This window comes from Cyprinodon tularosa, unplaced genomic scaffold (assembly GCF_016077235.1).
Source record: "Cyprinodon tularosa strain WSP-4 unplaced genomic scaffold, ASM1607723v1 ctg293, whole genome shotgun sequence".
NCBI classification, from domain to species: Eukaryota; Metazoa; Chordata; class Actinopteri; order Cyprinodontiformes; family Cyprinodontidae; genus Cyprinodon; species Cyprinodon tularosa.
In genome coordinates, this window is record NW_024039000.1 from 335131 (window position 1) to 353352 (window position 18222).

An 18222-nucleotide genomic window follows, 5' to 3' on the forward strand; every position below is an offset into this window, starting at 1 on the left:
AAACTCTGGCTGTAATGCTGTCCGCAGTAGCTGGCACACCTTGGACACTATCCTAAACACTGTGCAGTATATTAGCTTGCAGTTTTGTACAACGGTCTGTTGGTTTGCACCCGAAGCCAAAACATGTAGCACCACGGCCAGTCTTTCGGGAACACTCACGGGTGAACTGTGTGTTGTCCAGTGTTGGATGAGGTGTTGTAGACGGCGAACAAGCTCGTCAAACTGACACATAAACATCCAAAATCCTAGCTAGTTAATGATTTTGCCTCTTGCGTTGTGGTGTGGGATAACACAGCGCAAATCATGCTACAAAGTTGAGCATAAATCAAAATTATTTGCGTCATACCTGCGACAAGCTCACTGCAACACAGTGTTGCTGGAGTATACACAGCCCTTTACTCTGACATACTGAAGCAGAGAATACTGAAGCAGAGAATGTCAGGAGTGTACTCACTTAAGCTACGTTCACACAGCAGCCTGAAGTGACCCAATCCAATTTCTTAGCCTATATGCATCCTGTATCTGATCTTTTCATGGCAGTCTGAATAACACAGATCAGATTTTTTTCCAATGCGACCCAGGCCACATGGCTACGGGTCCTGAATACGATTTGAATATAATCTTTTTAAATGCGACCTGTGTGTGAACGGCCAGGTCGCATTCATCCGGCCTGAACAACATTAATACCCGACAAAGGTCACTATTCTGCATCTTGCTATGCAGTAGGGGGAAGAAAAACCACAAACATGACAGAAGATAATACTAAGAGTAGTAGTTACAGGTATGTTTAACCACGGTTGTGTTTTTATGGTTGGAAAAGATCGCTAGATGCGCTCTTGCAAAACCATCCATGTTTACTTCCCTAAGCACAGAGCTCGCTGGCTTGTGATATCATTGCGTCCTCTGCTGCGCATGCGGGACACTTGCGTTGTATGAATGCAGTTCACACAGGAGATCACTGAAAAATCGGATTTCACAAAAAAATTTGAATTGCGCATTAAGGCCAGCAGTTTGAACGTAGCCTTAGTTTTTTTTTTATCTTAAAACATTGTTCCAATCAATATCTGTGTAATGAAATTATTATATTAGTTTTTTTTTTCAAATATTTTATCTAGGAAAAAAAGTTTTAAAACTTTTCTGTTTGTTAATAATCGAGGTTTATACAGAAAGCCAAATGCCAAAAGTGTGCGAAGCAGTAATCAAAGCAAAAGATGGCTACTTTAAAGAACCTAGAATATAAGACATATTTCCAGTTCTTTCACACTTTTTTGTTAAGTATATAATTCCATATGTGTTAATTCATAGTTTTGATGCCTTCAGTGTGAATCTACAATCTACCACTCTTTGAATGAGAAGGTGTGTCCAAACTTTTGGTCTGTACTGTACTTACACCAGATTTAGCTAAATAATATTTTGCAAATCCTGTATTTTTTGCATGTTAATTTGCATGGATTTTTTCCATAGCACAAATGTTATTTAAGGGAATATATTTACCCACAGTATTTGTTGTACAGTATTTGTACTTTTGCAGCTATTTTGAAGATAAATCCAAAACCTTCTTATCAGAAGGTCTGACAGTTATTCATAAAGTTTACAAAATTTTTATATTGAATAAAAACTGACTACATTTTTTGTATTAATGTGGATGATACTGATGGTCTGTATTTATTCAGACAAAATGACTTGAATATTTTCAGCTGCCTTTTTTTCTCCAAACCAACATTATATATAAAAAAATTTATCTCCAATTGGTTGTCTATGTCACAATCACAAGATGGACTTGAGAAAAATATATGATTATACCTCATGGTCCTTTAATCAGCTTAAATCAGACTATCATTATTACACCAATCAATTTGCCCTCAAAGGCCTGTTGCTCTCCAGTGGAAACAATTGAGCTCTGTTGCAGACCCTGTTTGACTTTGTGTTAAAATCTTCACCATTATAGGCAGCAGTCGGCAGCATTAGTTGGCAGGTTTTAAGAAACTGATAAGATAATCTTCTACAGTAAATACTGTGAAATCCTCTCACTAACTGCATTCTGGAAGAAACCCATTAACACCTTCTTTAGATCCATTTAACTCTGCTTTTATCTCTGCAGGGTCTAATCGGTTCATTGGGCGGATGCAGGACTTTAGATATTATCCTACTACACTGACCAACAGGTGAGTTGTATAGGGATTTTTTGTAAACATCTGCTGGGATAAAATATTCAGCTGAATTGATCTTTTTAACTCATCATGAATATATTTGGTACAAAAGTAAAGGAGAAACATACAGTACTGAAAGGAAAACAAAGGCCTAAAAATAGCTAATCATTGCATGTTTAGATCCCTGTTGGCACAAGCTTATTTTATAAAAAATTAATAATAATAAGTCAACATGTTCTCCTAAATTTTGTGCAAAAATTTAGGTTCAAAGCCTCTTTTCAAGAAAGACGTTCAATAAGAGCCTAAGGTTTAGTTATTTACAGTTAAAATGCATCTGAGCAGGCAAGAATGGTAGTCATAGAGGCAAGTTGGGAAATGGTTTGATTTGGATGAGGATGCATGGAATTCTGCTGTAACCAACAACCTCACTTTTTGTCCCACAAGTTAAGCATGGTTCTCTCTTTACTTCTTTAAGCATAAATGATCAGTCCCAAGTTAGCGTGCTGATTGTTTTTGTAGCAATGTAGCAGAATAATGCGGCACACCTATGTAATTGTTTTATTTATAGCAGATTATTGAACAATCTGTTATAAAATTTTTCATTTATTAATTTGAAAATATGCATCAGTGTGAAGATCATATTATATCATATTCATATCTCATGTAATTTGGGCAGAACTTGGTGCTTCAATAATGTTTGATGTTGCTGTTTGCTGCTTTAACAGAGAAATAGTCCAGTTGTATTCCGGAGTCATGCCAAAGCTGCATGTCCACTCTGAGTGCCGCTGTCCTTCCAGCCATCCCAGAGTACATCCATTAGTTGAGAGGTGAAGTACAACATCATCTGTTCAGTTGAACTCAAATTAGCACTGTAAAAATTGTTAAAATGAGCCATTTGTGATTAGATGCATTTACTACACTAATTCTCTGGATAAAACGGGAAGCATATTCCTGTTTTTTTAAGAACAGCTGTATTTAATATCTAGAGCGGAGGTCTTCAACATGGGGTCCACGACCCCTAGGTGGTCCACAGAGGTACTGCATGGGGTCCCCCTGCAATTTTTTCCACTAGTTGAAATGTCTTTAAATATATGTTAACGTGATTTTAACACACTGTGGTAAACAGATAAATGGAGCTAGAAGATGTCTTTCAGTTATTAATGTGCACATTCAGCGACACACAGGAGCTCTGTCCCATCAATGAGGAATCAGAATCCTCATTGATGAAAAATACTTTAATAATCCCAGGGAGAATTTACTTTTGTTACATTACTCCATCTGTAATAGAGTGACTATAGGACCAGTTAGACATAACACAATTTCATACAATATATATAATTAGGTGATCCCCGTTTGATCTCGCTATCAGTTTGAGGGGGTCCTTGGCCTGGAAAACGTTGAAGACCCCTGATCTAGAGTGTTTAAAGAGATTAACAAATCATTATATACGTAAATTAAATGCAAATCACAAAAATGCCCATTTATTTTTGCAAATTTAACTGTGGTTACATGTGTTACTACATTTGTTTTCAGTGAAGTAAAATCTTTTAAAAGTTTTTTTTATTTTAGTTTTATAAACTGAAGAAAAATTGTTGAAATTTGGGTCCAAAAATAGAATTATGATTTTAATTATTCTTTCTCTACAGATACTGTATTCCTAATGCTGTTGAGGACACCACTAATGACAGGGTCTTGAGACTAAACATCAACGCTCATCCACTTAGTTACATTAATGATCAAGATATGGGCACCATGTGGCTGTCTAAGGTCATGAGTTTGCAGGAGCTAGATGACGGAATCACTATTACAGTGGATTTGGCTAATGGACAATATCAGGTAATGCAACTCATATATGACTGTTTAATGTGTTTGGAAACCAAAACACTTTATTTTTTGTTTTGTCTAGAGACATTTCACAGAACCACCAGTTTGTACTCTTAGGATGCATTTTGCTGTCATATAAGAAGGCCTTTTATTGTTGGATATTATCATTTTCATGATAATCTTTAAAAAATAGAGCTACCATCTGTTATGGGATCTTAATGGAGATCCTTTGTTTGCGTTTTATGTACAAGTATTTCAATCTGATCAGGATTTTACTTCAGAACAGGTTCATACCCCAGAAATGTGATTAGTAAACACTGATGTAATTATACTATTAAATAGAATTTGACATGTACTGTATATGGCACAGATTGGTAATAAAGTGTTTAAAAAAGTTAAACCAATAACCTACACAGCACTGATGTTTAGAGGCAAATTGATAGTCTGCAGTGCTACGTATTGGGAGAACACAGCTGATACAGGGGTTGGACGATGAAACTGAAACACCTCTCATTTTAGTGTGAGAGGTTTCATGGCTAAATTGGACCAGCCTGGTGGCCAATCTCATTAATTGCACATTGAACTAATAAGAGCAGAGTGTAAAGGTCCAATTACTGTAGCAGGGTAAGAGCACAGTTTTGCTCAAAGTATTGCAATGCACACAACATTATGGGTGACATTCCAGAGTTCAAAAGAGAACAAATTGTTGGTTCACGTATTGCTGGCACATCTGTGACCAAGACAGCAAGTCTTTGTGATGTATCAAGAGCCGGGGTATCCAGGGTAATGTCAGCATACCACCAAGAAGGACTAACGGTTCTGGTTCTGGTCGGGTCCAACTGAAACAATGGGATGGTTAGCTCACGATTGAGCAGTTAGCTTCAGCAACACGTGACTTGTTCAGTCTGCAGTGAGCATTAGCATTCACTCTTAATACCATCAGCAGTTAAATCAGAAAGCTTATTTCAAATAAAAACACCAACACGACTTTCTATTCTACCTAGTTTATCGAGCACTTATTTAGCATCAGATGGAAAGGAGGGGAAGGATGAGGTTACTGATTTGGTTCGGTGGAATAAAGGCCCTCAGCTCAGTATGGTTTTCTGCAGACCCGTCTTAGGTCTAGTCCATTCATCCGACACCAGCTCAAAGAGATTTGGATAAATCCGATGCAATAATAAGAGGAGATTTGCAAAGGGTTATTTTTATAAATCACGGTAGCACGGGACGTCTCCCTCTTTAGCTATGCTAGTTAGCTCGTAGCCCCGGTCTCCAACAGCACCTCCTTGGTGCTTCTGCGTCTCTCCGTTATAGGCAGTCGTGGTCCGGCGGCTTCTAACGACTCCTTCGGCGAACAACGATCAGGGCCCTGTTTTTCGGCGGTTAACAGAGCTGGATTAGCTCTTCTCTGTCTCTGCTGCAGCAGGCTTCAGGAACACTTTGTTCAACTCTATTTGAATCGCAGGAAATGGGGGGAGTGTCCGGTCTAGTGGTTAGGGCATAGGGCTTTGAATCCTGATGTTATTAGTCGATCCCCCACTCCCACAGACTGTCACTCAGGCTCCCTGAGCAAGACCCTTAACCCCACACTGCTCCCCGGGCGCCGCACAATGGCAGCCCACTGCTCCGCAAGGGGATGGGTTAAATGCAGCTAAATGAAGTAATTTCACTCTGGGATTATTAGAGTATATAAAAAAAAAAAGAAGAAAGAAAAAGGCAGTCTGACTCGGTCCAGCGAGTGCAGACTTCTCCGGAGGGATGGTTTTTACTTAGTGTAGCCTTTAGCTGGAAGCGCTTTGTCTAGCCTTCAGCAACACAGAGCCACCGGCAAATACAGCACCGCTAATACAGGAAGCTAGTCGTTTTAAAACCTACACCAGAGGGGTGTGTCTTCAGAGGGGCATAGTTCCTGTTACATCAGCGACAATGGATCACACCATTATATGCAACATTTCTGTGTGTTAATGTAAAAAGTAGTTCTCTGTTGTATAGCTAAAATACAGAGGGACAGAGAATTAAAATATACAGGCAAACTATTGGATTAAGGTATTGTTATTAGAAGACCCTGTCCTCCTCTTTTTTGTATGTGTACGGCCTATGTGCATGGTTATGTATTTTTTTTGCTTGTGGGGTCAGTTTCCAAGGAAAATGCTACTTAGTGGGGACTTGTGGGAACCAAAAATGGATCCCCATGAGGAGAAGTTCTCTTCTTGGGTTGGGGTTAGATTTAGGACTAAAGCATGAATTAATTTGAGGTTAGGTGCAACGTTTGGTATGTGTTGGCAAGTTAGGTTGTTGGTTTGAGTTAGGGAAATGAATGGAAGGCAATGGAAAGCCCCTGGAAGGATACCAGGACATAACGTTTGTTTGTAGGGGGTGCAATATTTTAGAGGCTGTCCTCATGTGGCTGCTCAACTCAAAACTCAACATAAAAGACACTTTCTGAAGTCAGGGGTATTTGAGTTTGTGTGTGAGTGGGTTTTCACAGCCTTAGTGGCTTAATGTACTCCCTGCTGTGTAACCCAGAGTCCCGGCCCGCTGGAGTGGCAGATAAGACTCATACGCACAAATGTGCTCATAGGTTATATGTGATAGAACTCACATCCTTATGTTTGCTAAAATATACAAGTAATGTGGCATTGTCTACTGTAAATCTTTGAAATAAAAACTTCGATGGGAGCCAAGCAGTGACATTTAATATGAACATTATTACATTTGACATGATAGAAAGTAGCTTCTCTACATGGATATGAATAAAAAAAAAAAAAAAAAAAAATCATCTTTCATTTGTACTAAAATAAATACATTGTGGTGAGTACAACTGTTGTCAAAGGGTACAGGGTCGCTTTAGAAGTGAAAGTCTGGTTCTTAAAATATTTATATATATATATATATATATATATAGATAGATAGATAGATAGATAGATAGATAGATAGATAGATAATTTTAACGTGCAAAAACACACAACAAAGGTTGCAGTATTTCATTACTATAACTATAAGGTGCAGATTTAAAATTCTGGAAATAATTAAACCCTAGCTTGAACCAAGGCCAGTTTTTTTATATAGCACATTCAGTTTTTCCGCTATACATAATTGATTGTGGTGCACTGCACAGCAAATTAAAAGCTGCCACACCTTCAGAATGAAAATAATTTTTTTTTTTACTCGATAAAGATATTTAATAGGAGGAACCTCAGATGGACCCTTGGGGAACGCTACATGTAACATTTGTGGTCCCTGGTATAAAGTTACCCACTCTCAGAAAAAAAAGACCTTTACCAGAAAAGCACAACCAATTTTCCATACTAGGTGATCAACAGTGCCAAACGCTGCACTAAGGTCCAGTAGTACCAGCAGTGTGGTTCTTCCACAGCCTGCATTTATACAAATGTCATTGAACACCTTGCCATGGGCAGACTACAAAAATATGTGATGGTGCAATGTGTGATGATTTGCATCCAGAAAATCTTTAGAGCTTCATACTGTAGTAGTAGAACTGAGTACAAATCTGTTTCCACAATTCTCTTTCTAGGTACACTAATTTCTGTAATTTTTATCACTCTCTTTATCAGGTGTTCTACGTTATAGTGCAGTTTCGGGGGCCTTTGCCTGAGTCAGTTTTGATTCAGAGACAGAAGCTTCCTTTTTCTGAGCAGGAGATGGATATGACAGAGCAATCCTGGTTAGATTGGCAGTATATGGCCAGAAACTGCAATGTTTTTGATATGCAAAACAATGGACCATTACCAAGACCAGACTCTGTCAACTGCCAGCAAATGCCCAGGTTGGTAAACTATATTGACTAAGATTTGAAGAACATGTCTGTATAGCATTAATTTTGGTGCCTTAATTTTCAATATGTTTGCTGTTTGGATCATTGACACTTTCCAGGCACCTTAATGATGAAATGTGAATTAATAAATTAACAATTACACAATGCAATTTTCAGGATTATTTTTATAATTTCCAAAACTCACAGCTGAAAAGTATCTATGATAAAAATGAAAGAGACCAACAAGGTCTGCAAGTGGGAAAATCTGCTGTATATGTTTTGTTAGGGTTTTTATTTATCAAGTCATCCACTGGGATTATTATTTGTATCACACACGAGTCTGAATTAATGCAATGGGCCTCCGCTGCTCTCTGCATGCAGTGGGTTTTGACTGGAGAGGAGTGCACAGTCTGCTTTGCTGCTCCAAATTTTATCTGCAAAAGAAAAGTTTGGATTTCTGAGAAAGTGTTTGTCCCACCCGTGGCAAGAATGAGGATAGCAATTTTAACGTTAAAAAAAGAGACTTTGACTGTAGACCATTAAGTTAGACAATAATTAAAATAGCATAAATTTTCTTAGCTAAAATATGTTTCAAATTTGAAAACAAGATTTTTGCATTGCAGCCAATTCTGATTCAGCGTGCAACAAACATGTCCATGTCGAGTACTTGATCTATAAAACTTAGCCAGATTCATATTTTTCATAATTTACTGTTCGAAAAGTTCATCTTCGATTTATTTTTCTCACACTGGCCCACTATCTGCAATGCTGTTCTGTAACTAGAAAAAAGAGATAACGTTCACATCCCTTGTGTATATATTTGTAGGAAATGGGAATGTACAAATCAGTTTGCCGAGTTTGGAATGAATGAAAAAACAGAATCGGCAAGTTTGACCTGAAATAAAAAGTTGAAATTGGTAGCACTTAGGAAAACCAGGAAAGCAGTGTTTCTCTAATTTCAGAGAGGATTTTTTTTTTATTCAGATTTTGAGATAGTGTTTTAATTCTTTCATCTATAAATACTGTTTGTTTTTTTTCTACTTTGTTACACTAATTCTTTTTTTTTTGTACACCAGTGATGTGCCACTTTTAGGAGGTAATATCACCTTTAGTCTCCTGACCACACAGCCACATCCGAGGCCAGGATATAATGACTTCTATAAAACTCCTGGCCTGCAAGAGATGGTGCTAGCTTCCCAGGTCAGAATACATATGAAAGGACAATACCACACCGGAGCCGATGGAGTCGACCAGCGACACAGACACTTTGCCATAAGTGAGATCACAATCAGTGGCAGGTAAAAGTCTTTGAAGATATACTGTCTGTCTTAGTATGTTCTTGAAGGTGTCTGATCTTTCAGATAAAGTTAAGCTTTTAATTTGTAGAACTACTAAAAAAAAAACATAAATATTGAGTTGACCAAATGCTAAATATCATTAAAGCTGCATGCAGTGTTAAACACCTCCCTTACCTCCACACCGTAATGGCATGAGTCACCATCATGGGTGTTCTGAAATCCTGTCCCACAACCTCTGCTTCTCACCTCTAGGCAGTGTTACATCCTTTGATATTATGTTCAATCAGGCTTAGTTTAACACAAGCGAGAAGTCCTCAAAATCTCATGGAGATTTTAGTCTCTTCCAGTTTATAACATCTGAAGCCTTTCATTAGCGGTCAATCTTCATCAGAACTTGTTACTTTGTCCTCAGTGAGTGGCGGTGGGTGGGCTTTAGATGTTTTCAATTTGCCATTGCAATATGTTAAACAGTCAGTCATCAGGAAGCACATACAATTTAGTGTGGATCTGATAATGCACCTGGGTCCTATAGCTGTTTAAATATTCTAGAGGGTGGCAAAGCAATTTTGGTAGTTCTGGTTCCAAATTCTCTTGTTAGAAAAAAAAATATTTGTAGAATAAAATAAATAAAAAAGTTTAAAGAGTCAGGATTTTTCATTATTTACGTCATTTTTATCATATCAAAGCCAATATAAATGTCATAATTGGTTAAAAGAAACATTGGAGAACCGATTTGTAAGAAGTGAGTGAGCACAGCTGAGAAAAAAATATTCCACACAGACTGTTGGGATTCAGCAGAGCTTTTTGAGAGTAATTGTGAACACATCTTTTCATTACACTGACATTGTGACTGACATAGTGACTGTCTTTTATGACTGTGGTAATTATAGGATTATGCAGGAGGCAATCATCTTCTTTCTCTCCTTCTCCCTCCCTCTAAGCTGTTTTAATTAGTAGCTTGTTACAGTGAAGTAGGAGAAACAGATTTAATGCTGCTGAAACCTCATCTGTGCGATCTTCATTCATGCATGTCACTCCTTTCTGTTTAATTCGTCTTCCGTATTTTTTTTTTCTTTTGGTAAAGCATGTAAACATTAATATTGGAGGAGAATGAAAAGTGATATTATTAGGGATGCACAGACTTGCACATTGCGATATCTGCTTAAGCAGATTGCTGGTGTGAAGATTTTCAATGATATTTAAAATGTGTTTCCTTTTGAAAGTAAAAGGTGAAATATTTAACTGAATCTTTGATTTTTTGTCTCATGTTCTTTATGATGGTGGACTGTTTTTATTCAATGCCCACACATGGGAGACCGTAAAAATATTTCGCAATTAAATTCATTCATGTTATTTTATATTTAATCAAATAAGTTTTGGACTGTCATTTGTTCTGTGAACACATGCCCAACCAGCTGTGTTTTAGGACAACAAATGAGAGTTTGACTCAAGCTCAAATCATGGTCAAACAGTAACTGCACACATATGGAGTAAAGGCATAACAACTTCCATTCAAAATATGAGAATTTATTCACAAAATATAATTCAACTCCAGGCCAAACATATTCCACGAAAAAGCATACTGTAGCATAAAGATGAAAGGCACAACTTTGCATCCTAAATACAAGAACAGGAGGGGAAGGAGATAGAATGAAAAATGTAGAGGCATTAAAAATCCTGATCAGTCCAGATTCTGTGCTGTGTATTTTGTCTTTAGTGTTTGAAATATATGAGGATGGGCCATATTTATGCCATAAACGTCAGCATCATTACTCAGGTTTGACAAAAATCTGTTACCCACGGCATTAATTGCATTTACAATATAATTGCAATTTAACTAAACACAATTTCTAAATCGCAGAGGCACTCAATTTAAATCACATTGCATTGAACTAGAATAAGATGATACATATCTCACTGCAGCTTTAGGTGGCAGTAATATTCTTGAAGTGGGTTTTTCGCCACACAGAATGGAAGAAACAGTTGCAGTTGGCATGCAAATTTAGGCTTGTGGACAATCCACAACTTTTAATGGTTACCCTTTGTTCTGTGGCTAAACGTTTAAAGTCTCTGGCTAATGTTTTAAGAAATATTTGTTTGTTGTTTTTTTCTGTTAGCGGGATTACTTTAAAACTTATGAACAAATTTTAAGGAATTTTATACTATTCTAAGGAAACAAATCATTTGAGTTTGGTAATAATCCAGATCATGTGTGAGTTTTAGTTTTAGGTGTAAGTCATAATAAGGGGCAAAATTAGCTGCTTGGCAGGGGTCTGCACTATCAATGGTTTTCTAGTCTTTGTATTTTTTTTTTCATTGTAAAACGTATTTTTAATTTCCGTTGCATAAGTAACTTTCACTATTTTTTATATTTATTCTAACACCATGACCCAACTTTTCCCTGAACAGATGTGAGTGTCACGGCCATGCAGATCAGTGTGACACCAGTGTGACCCCTTACCGCTGTCTGTGTCTACCTGAGAGCCACACCGTGGGAAATAATGTGAGTAACAACTGCTCAATAATTATATCATATAGATAAAGCTGACCTCACATGCAATATGACATCGCTCTACACAACTATTTGTGATAAAAACCTTCAGTTCATTTTGAAAAGTCTCACCTATTTAAATACATAACCATCACACTTTTATGCTTTAACAGGGGGTTTAGATGCAACTATAAATGTCTGAATTAGATCCAAGCATCTTAAAGCATGTAGAGGTTACTGTATAAATCCGGCAGGGCTCAAAATGTAAAGAGAGAGAAAATCCCTGTGGGCAAAAACTTCTCAGGGTTCTGATTAATCACTTTTTAACATCAGGGGAACTTTTAAGGAATTACAACAAAATACATGATTTTTTTAAATGTAAATAAATTTCTTCTTTTTTCCCTCGCAAATTTAATTCTTCATATCCTTAAAAAATGTTTAAACTATTGCCCTTAGTTTTTTAAAAGTTTTGACTGCAAATTAAGAGGGCGCTTTTTAATCGCTCTTTGTAGACCTCAACTATTCGTTGTTTGCAGAGTACTTGAACCGTTTTATGACATAATGTCAATAAAAATGCATAAAAGTTTAATTACTTTCCCATGCACTGTCGTAGAAAGGAACTTTCCCCCTTGGTGTTTTGGAATCTAATTGGCTGAACTTTTTTGTTTAGCAGATTTAGGTCATGGATTTACAATGCCATTATCCCCCCTTTATTAAAACCTACTATGAAAGCTAAAAATATATCTAGTTAGGTAGGTTAGAATTCTATTTGCTTAGCTCAGTTAGTACCTGGTTTTAACAGAAAATCAAACTGTAAAGTGACCTATTCAGTGACAGATCAGAGCCTCTTAAGTTATATAGAGGTTTGGAGAAGGCAGCTCCGACTGAGCATCTGTACTCCACATTTGATGTATAATCTTAATTTAATTTACCTCAGCTCAAGCTAATACTTGGGTAAAAATGTACACTATTGTTACGTTAACATCTGCAAAATTTCACTGTCCCAATCTAAATCTTGATTCATTGGAATTCAAAATCTATGCTTACATCTGATAAAGATTGTCTATACATGAACAAGTGATTGAGCAGATTCCATCAATTAAACATGCATGAAACGGTCTAATTTATCAGAAAAAAGGTGGAAAAACGTAACACTAACGTTGCACACATGCACAATGGAGATAATCTTACTCCAAAGATCCGAACGGGTCAGGACATGGACGCCAATCAGAATAGTGATTGGAGAAATACACCTCTCTTTTTACAAGTGAAAATTCTTTCCCACTCAGACCAAATCGGTTTAGATGAAATGTATTTGATCTGATCAGGCCTTCACTGCGATAATATTTCTCCTTGTAAACTTTAGACAGACAATTCAGGCTAAAATTAAAATAAATAATAAAGTAAAACTTAGATATCATTAACAGAAAATTAATTGGAAAAAAAGAAACACATGACCAATAACTGTAGAGGTGGATACAATTAATACAACATTAGCAGCACTTGAGTCCTTCAATTGTGTGCATGTTTTTGTTTCTCCAAGATTGTATTGACTAAGATTAAATTCAATTTTTCTATTTCATAAGTCCATTAATGAAGCTTAGCTTTACTTTTTTTAAGATATTTTAAATCCTATTACTGGAAAAAAATATGGTATTTGATTAAAACCTAGTCTGTATTTGACTTCAGTTTGTTGTGGACTGTATGTTGTATACGGTGAAGCTGTTTCCTGTCTGGGGAGAGGTTCTCCCGAGGGAGACAAAGAAAGATCCTTGATTCCTGATATGTTCTATTTAAGCAATATTATAGTAACGCACAGAATTATCAGTTTGTCATTAAAAACTGCTGTCTTTTCCCGTTGAATCATGTTCGGATCTAAACTGCCATCCATGAATGGTTGTTTCTTTAAAAAATAAAAAAGCCTATGTCACTAGCAGTTGCCATCATCTCAGCTTTAGTTTCCATTGGTCGAGTGAAATATCCAGGAATGTCTGCTTTGATACACTGTCACACAGGACAACCTACATTATTTACTACTTCTACATCATTCATGCCCCAGTGACTGTGCATTAGGTTGGCTTTTAGTGTTTTATAGAGGAACCAGTGAACACCATTGTCTATTTACAATTTTCACCGAAAACAACTAAAAACTTCTCAGATTATTTTTAAGCAAAACAAATATCATTCTCCATTCACCCATGTTTGAATAAAGAATAAAAATAAAAAATAAGTTGTCGTGGAAAATGTTCCCAGACATAAACAGGTGCCTATGTATTAATATAAAAAAATCTTTCATGCTTTCTTTTTATAGACTACAGTTGTCTCTCTACTCTCTAGGTCCCAGTACAACCTTTATCCTTTTTTTCTTTACTGATAACTCTCTGTCTCTCATACTCTGTCGTTCTCTCCTGAGTCGCTGTTCAAATAATGTCTCAAATCGACTAGAACAATGACATTCCCCCAGCATGCATCTCTAATCAGCCCTTTTTTCCCCTCTGTTTGTCTTTTGCTTCGTTTCACTCAAACGTTTTGTATAACCCCCACCCTGTACCACTCTTTATGTCTGCACTTTCTATGTATCTAATTCTTTTCTGTTTGACTCTTTCCTGCTTCCATATATTTATCGGCCTCAGATTAATCCATCCTCCCAAGCTGTTTCTTTCCTTTTTTCTTACTTCTTTTGTTGAGCTGGGAGATGCACCAGATTTAAGTAGGGAGGACATCTTTTAATGTGACCTATTCTCTGTAGGAGCTTTGATTATCTGAAACACATCATTGTATAATATCTGCATTTGCCTACAAAGAGCTCTTTTCTTTTGATGTTTGTGTGCACTTTTCTTTTAAACCTGTCCATGCCATCTCTTCAAGTGAATATTCAAGACCTTTCTTCTGTCTTTGTAATATTAGAGCATAAAGGCTGTGGGGAATATTAGTGTTTAATATTGCATACGTTCTGTTGATGTGGATCGGCCTAGCACCATGAAGGATGTTGTACTAATCTGTAGAATTTCCAGAGTGACATTAAAGTGACAGAAATGCTCAGACATGTGTCAAAATGATCAACAGGGGCCTTAGAAGACACACACTAAAACTGGCTCCCTCTCACACACACTCATACATGCCGAAAGCCATATGTGTACAAAGGTACGCTTGGACTCTCCTACTTTCTCCCTCTGTCTTTTGATTCTTTTTTATGTGCACTCTGTGTCAGACTTGATCTCTTATTCTGTCACTCTGTCTGCATATTGCTACTACCACTGGATTCAGTCAAGACTGAAAGATATATCATACATTTTGCATTATAGTGCTCACTTTATCTTAATCAGAAATTGTATTAGAAATATACATAATGGTATGTTTCATTTTACTACTAGTATAAATATAACAATTCAGCTGAGTTTGAAACATGTAAATAAAGCTGACCTTTGAATACTAAAACGGTTGCATCAGATTGTGCTGCAAAGCTGCCAACAGGGATAAAATTGTGTTTGCACCTTTGTGTAGGAGAGCATATGAGTGAATGTCTGGGGCCTGTGCATTTCAGTTGAATTTTATAAACCTTTACAACAGATGTCACTCAGGAAATGTTCGATTTGGAAAAGTATTATAACCGAATAACAGCAAGAATTCTACCATCACTCTGCTACAAATGTACCGTATTTTTCGGTCTAGAAAGCCGCTACTTTTTTCTCCTCACTTTGATCCATTTGGTTTATAAGAAGGTGGCGCTTTTCTGTGTTTTTTTTTTTTTTCCCTAACCACAAGTGGGGGAAGTCAAAGTTGGAAATGAAAGCATAAGGGGCTAATTTTCATTTAGCACAAGAACCTGCTAGCAGTAGACACGACGGAGAGCAAATGTCCCCAATTCACACATTTTGACATTTATAGAAGGTCCAGGCTTATCCAGTGTTTCAGGAAGGCTTCCTGCCGAAGAACAAAGACAAAACAACCTTAGACTCGGAGGGACAAGACTAAGGTTAGACTCTGCTAATCTCAGTATGGCTAGAGTACCCAATACTGGCAAACACTCTGGCCTCGAGGTAGTGACAGCTTGCTGCTCAAATACTCCTCTGGTAAAGAGCCAACGAGCCGCAGGTGTGCAAGGAGGCCCAACGAGAACAGGGCACCATCTGGTGGTGGAGAGAAGAAACACACAAAAACAACCCACACAAACTGGAATCCTAACAACTTCAAGTACACTAAAAGTACATTGTTCAGTATACTTTTTAAACTTATACTTAAGTATTCTTAATAGAACTTACTTCAAGTATACTACTTTTTGCTAAGGGATTTTCTAAGTTTGTCAGTTGCTATTTTCAAATCCAGTTCTAGCTGTTTATTTGAGCTCGCTTCCCTGTGTGAGACAACAGTGTCTGATCTCTACTGACGTTAAGTGGTGTTTTCCAGATTTTCTGTCGCTGAAGGCTGCACCAGCAGCAGATTTTCACCTCCACTCGAGTTAACCAGGTTAACTTTTCTGTAGATACACAAGACATGGATGTATACACACAAGCACTGCCACACACATACTAGCAAGTGCCATGACCTTTGCTGCGAGAGCGTGAAATTAGTCATGGCATTTAGGATAAGATGAGTGTTCCCAGTGGATTTACACTCACGCACACATGCACAGATGCTTATGACAGGCCATCTGAATGTCCACATATCCATTAGAGTAGTCGCCTCACTCAGCAGGTTTTGTCACAACAGTCAGAGTGAAAATAAGATGTTATTCCTTCCTCTGGTTCACAGTCCAAAGTACTTAGATTTACACTCAATACACACATATCCACCAACATACACACACAGCTGCAGTCTCTAGAAACATATGACCTGCTCTGATAGTTTTTTTTTTTTCTTTTTCGTTTTCTTTTGCATATGTATCATATCACAAAGTTCAAACCAGATGTTTACAGGCCATCATTTCTCTTGATCATGATGATTATCTGCTTACAGCCATTGGGATATTGCATTTTACATGAAAATTTTATATCAAACCGATATTTTTTTTCTTTTATACAGTATTCTGGGCTGAGTGCAAAGTATGTATGTAAATAACAAAATTTCTCCTACAGATTTAGTTTGTAGTTTTTTAATCAGAGCAAATGTCTTTGCCTAAGATAAGGGGTTTTTAAATATTATAATTTGTTTGAGGGGGGGGGGGGGGGGGGGGGGGGGGATCCTGATGGAGATTTCACAGCACTGTATGTGAAAAAATTATATCCATCTTTTTAAATCCTCATTTCACTTTAACATATTTTATTTAAATTTTTTTGGTGGAGCAGAGTTCAGATTCACCAACGAAACTTAAACTCATTGTCAGTTACTGTCAGAGTTTTTATTAATAAATAGATGGGGGGAAAAAGCCTTATCTATTCTTATTTACTTTATCACTTCTGAATGTTTTATTAAGGCTTTAATTCTCATGCAAACAGTTCGAACCAGAATCTATAAATGGAGAAACATGTGGCAGTAAAGAACCCGTTAATGATTCACCAGCAAAAAAAGAAATTGGGGAAAAAAAGACACCATGCGTTCTAAGGCCATAACTACTGCTGAATAAAAGGAACACTTTTTGGAAGGTGTTTATTTTGTTTGAGCTGGAGTAAAACTGCATCATATTGGCAATAAACCTTGGTGGTGGTGTTGAGATGATCTGGAGATTTTTAGTTTCTTCAGGATGTGAATGACTTAAGGTAATTTACAGGAACATTAATCCTGCTTTTTAAGAAAATCCTAAAAGATTGATATCTTCAGTTCATAGCATCGATCTTGGGCATAGCTTGGTTATGTAGCATGATAATGGTTTATCTCTGACAGACTTATTAAAAACAGGTTTTGTATTGGTCTAGTCAAAGTTCTTCTGATTAAGATGCTGTGGCATGATCTTAAGCAGATTGTTGATGCCCAAAGCACAAAGTTTCTCTTAAAAATTTGTCAAATGTACTACAAGATGATTTTAAAAACAAGTGCTCTTGACAGCAGTTAATTTGGGCAACAAATGCTGTACTTTGTTTTAGTTTGGTTATCTTTAAAGTGAAGTTTGTTGAATGAAACGGCAGTATAATAAAAAGCAAAAATCGGTTTGGGACAAAGATTTTTCAGAGCACTATATTCACATAACATTGATTGAAAAAAACAATATTTTTAGAGTGAGTGATTTAGAATCATGGTTTATCACTGACAGAACTACAGTACTGTTGAAAAAAAACAGAAATAAGGTCTTAACTCTTAATAAGGATTATAGTGGCCTAACGCAAATAAGAGGGTCCAACAAATTGTGAATTAGAAATGCACAGACTCAATCTTCTTCATGTGTCCTCGTTTTTTGCTCTGTTGCTGCATGTAGATGATGGAGCAGCATCAAAACCTTTTGTATGAGTAGAATTAACGTGCACGCTCCTCTTTTAACTCCCAAACACCAGTCCCTCGACTAATTAGCAGGCAGGGAGGGAGGGAAGGTAAAGCAATGTTGTATAAAAAGAAAAGAGACGAAAGAAAAAAAAACTCTTTCATTTGCTATGGTAATATTTTCAGCTCACATAGTCACCGTGACTATGAGAACAAGTAGTCGAGGGACAGTGGAGACTGATGGGGGATGAGGAGGTGGATAGATGGAAAGATGGGAGAGATGTACAGAAAGATTTGTTTTCCACAAAGAGAAGTTTGGAAAATGAGGAAGGC

General features: G+C 37.0%; 1 protein-coding gene across 1 annotated transcript in view; it reads left to right on the plus strand.

Annotated features, from left to right (window-relative positions):
* The window catches only part of ush2a (Usher syndrome 2A (autosomal recessive, mild)), a 304801-nt gene that overhangs the window by 32550 nt on the left and 254029 nt on the right, over positions 1-18222 (plus strand). The window contains exons 7-12 of the mRNA XM_038291100.1: positions 2102-2165; positions 2876-2977; positions 3797-3986; positions 7550-7761; positions 8826-9047; positions 11457-11550. Of these exons, the coding sequence (XP_038147028.1) occupies positions 2102-2165; positions 2876-2977; positions 3797-3986; positions 7550-7761; positions 8826-9047; positions 11457-11550 (884 nt within the window). The remainder of the gene's footprint in view (positions 1-2101; positions 2166-2875; positions 2978-3796; positions 3987-7549; positions 7762-8825; positions 9048-11456; positions 11551-18222) is intronic.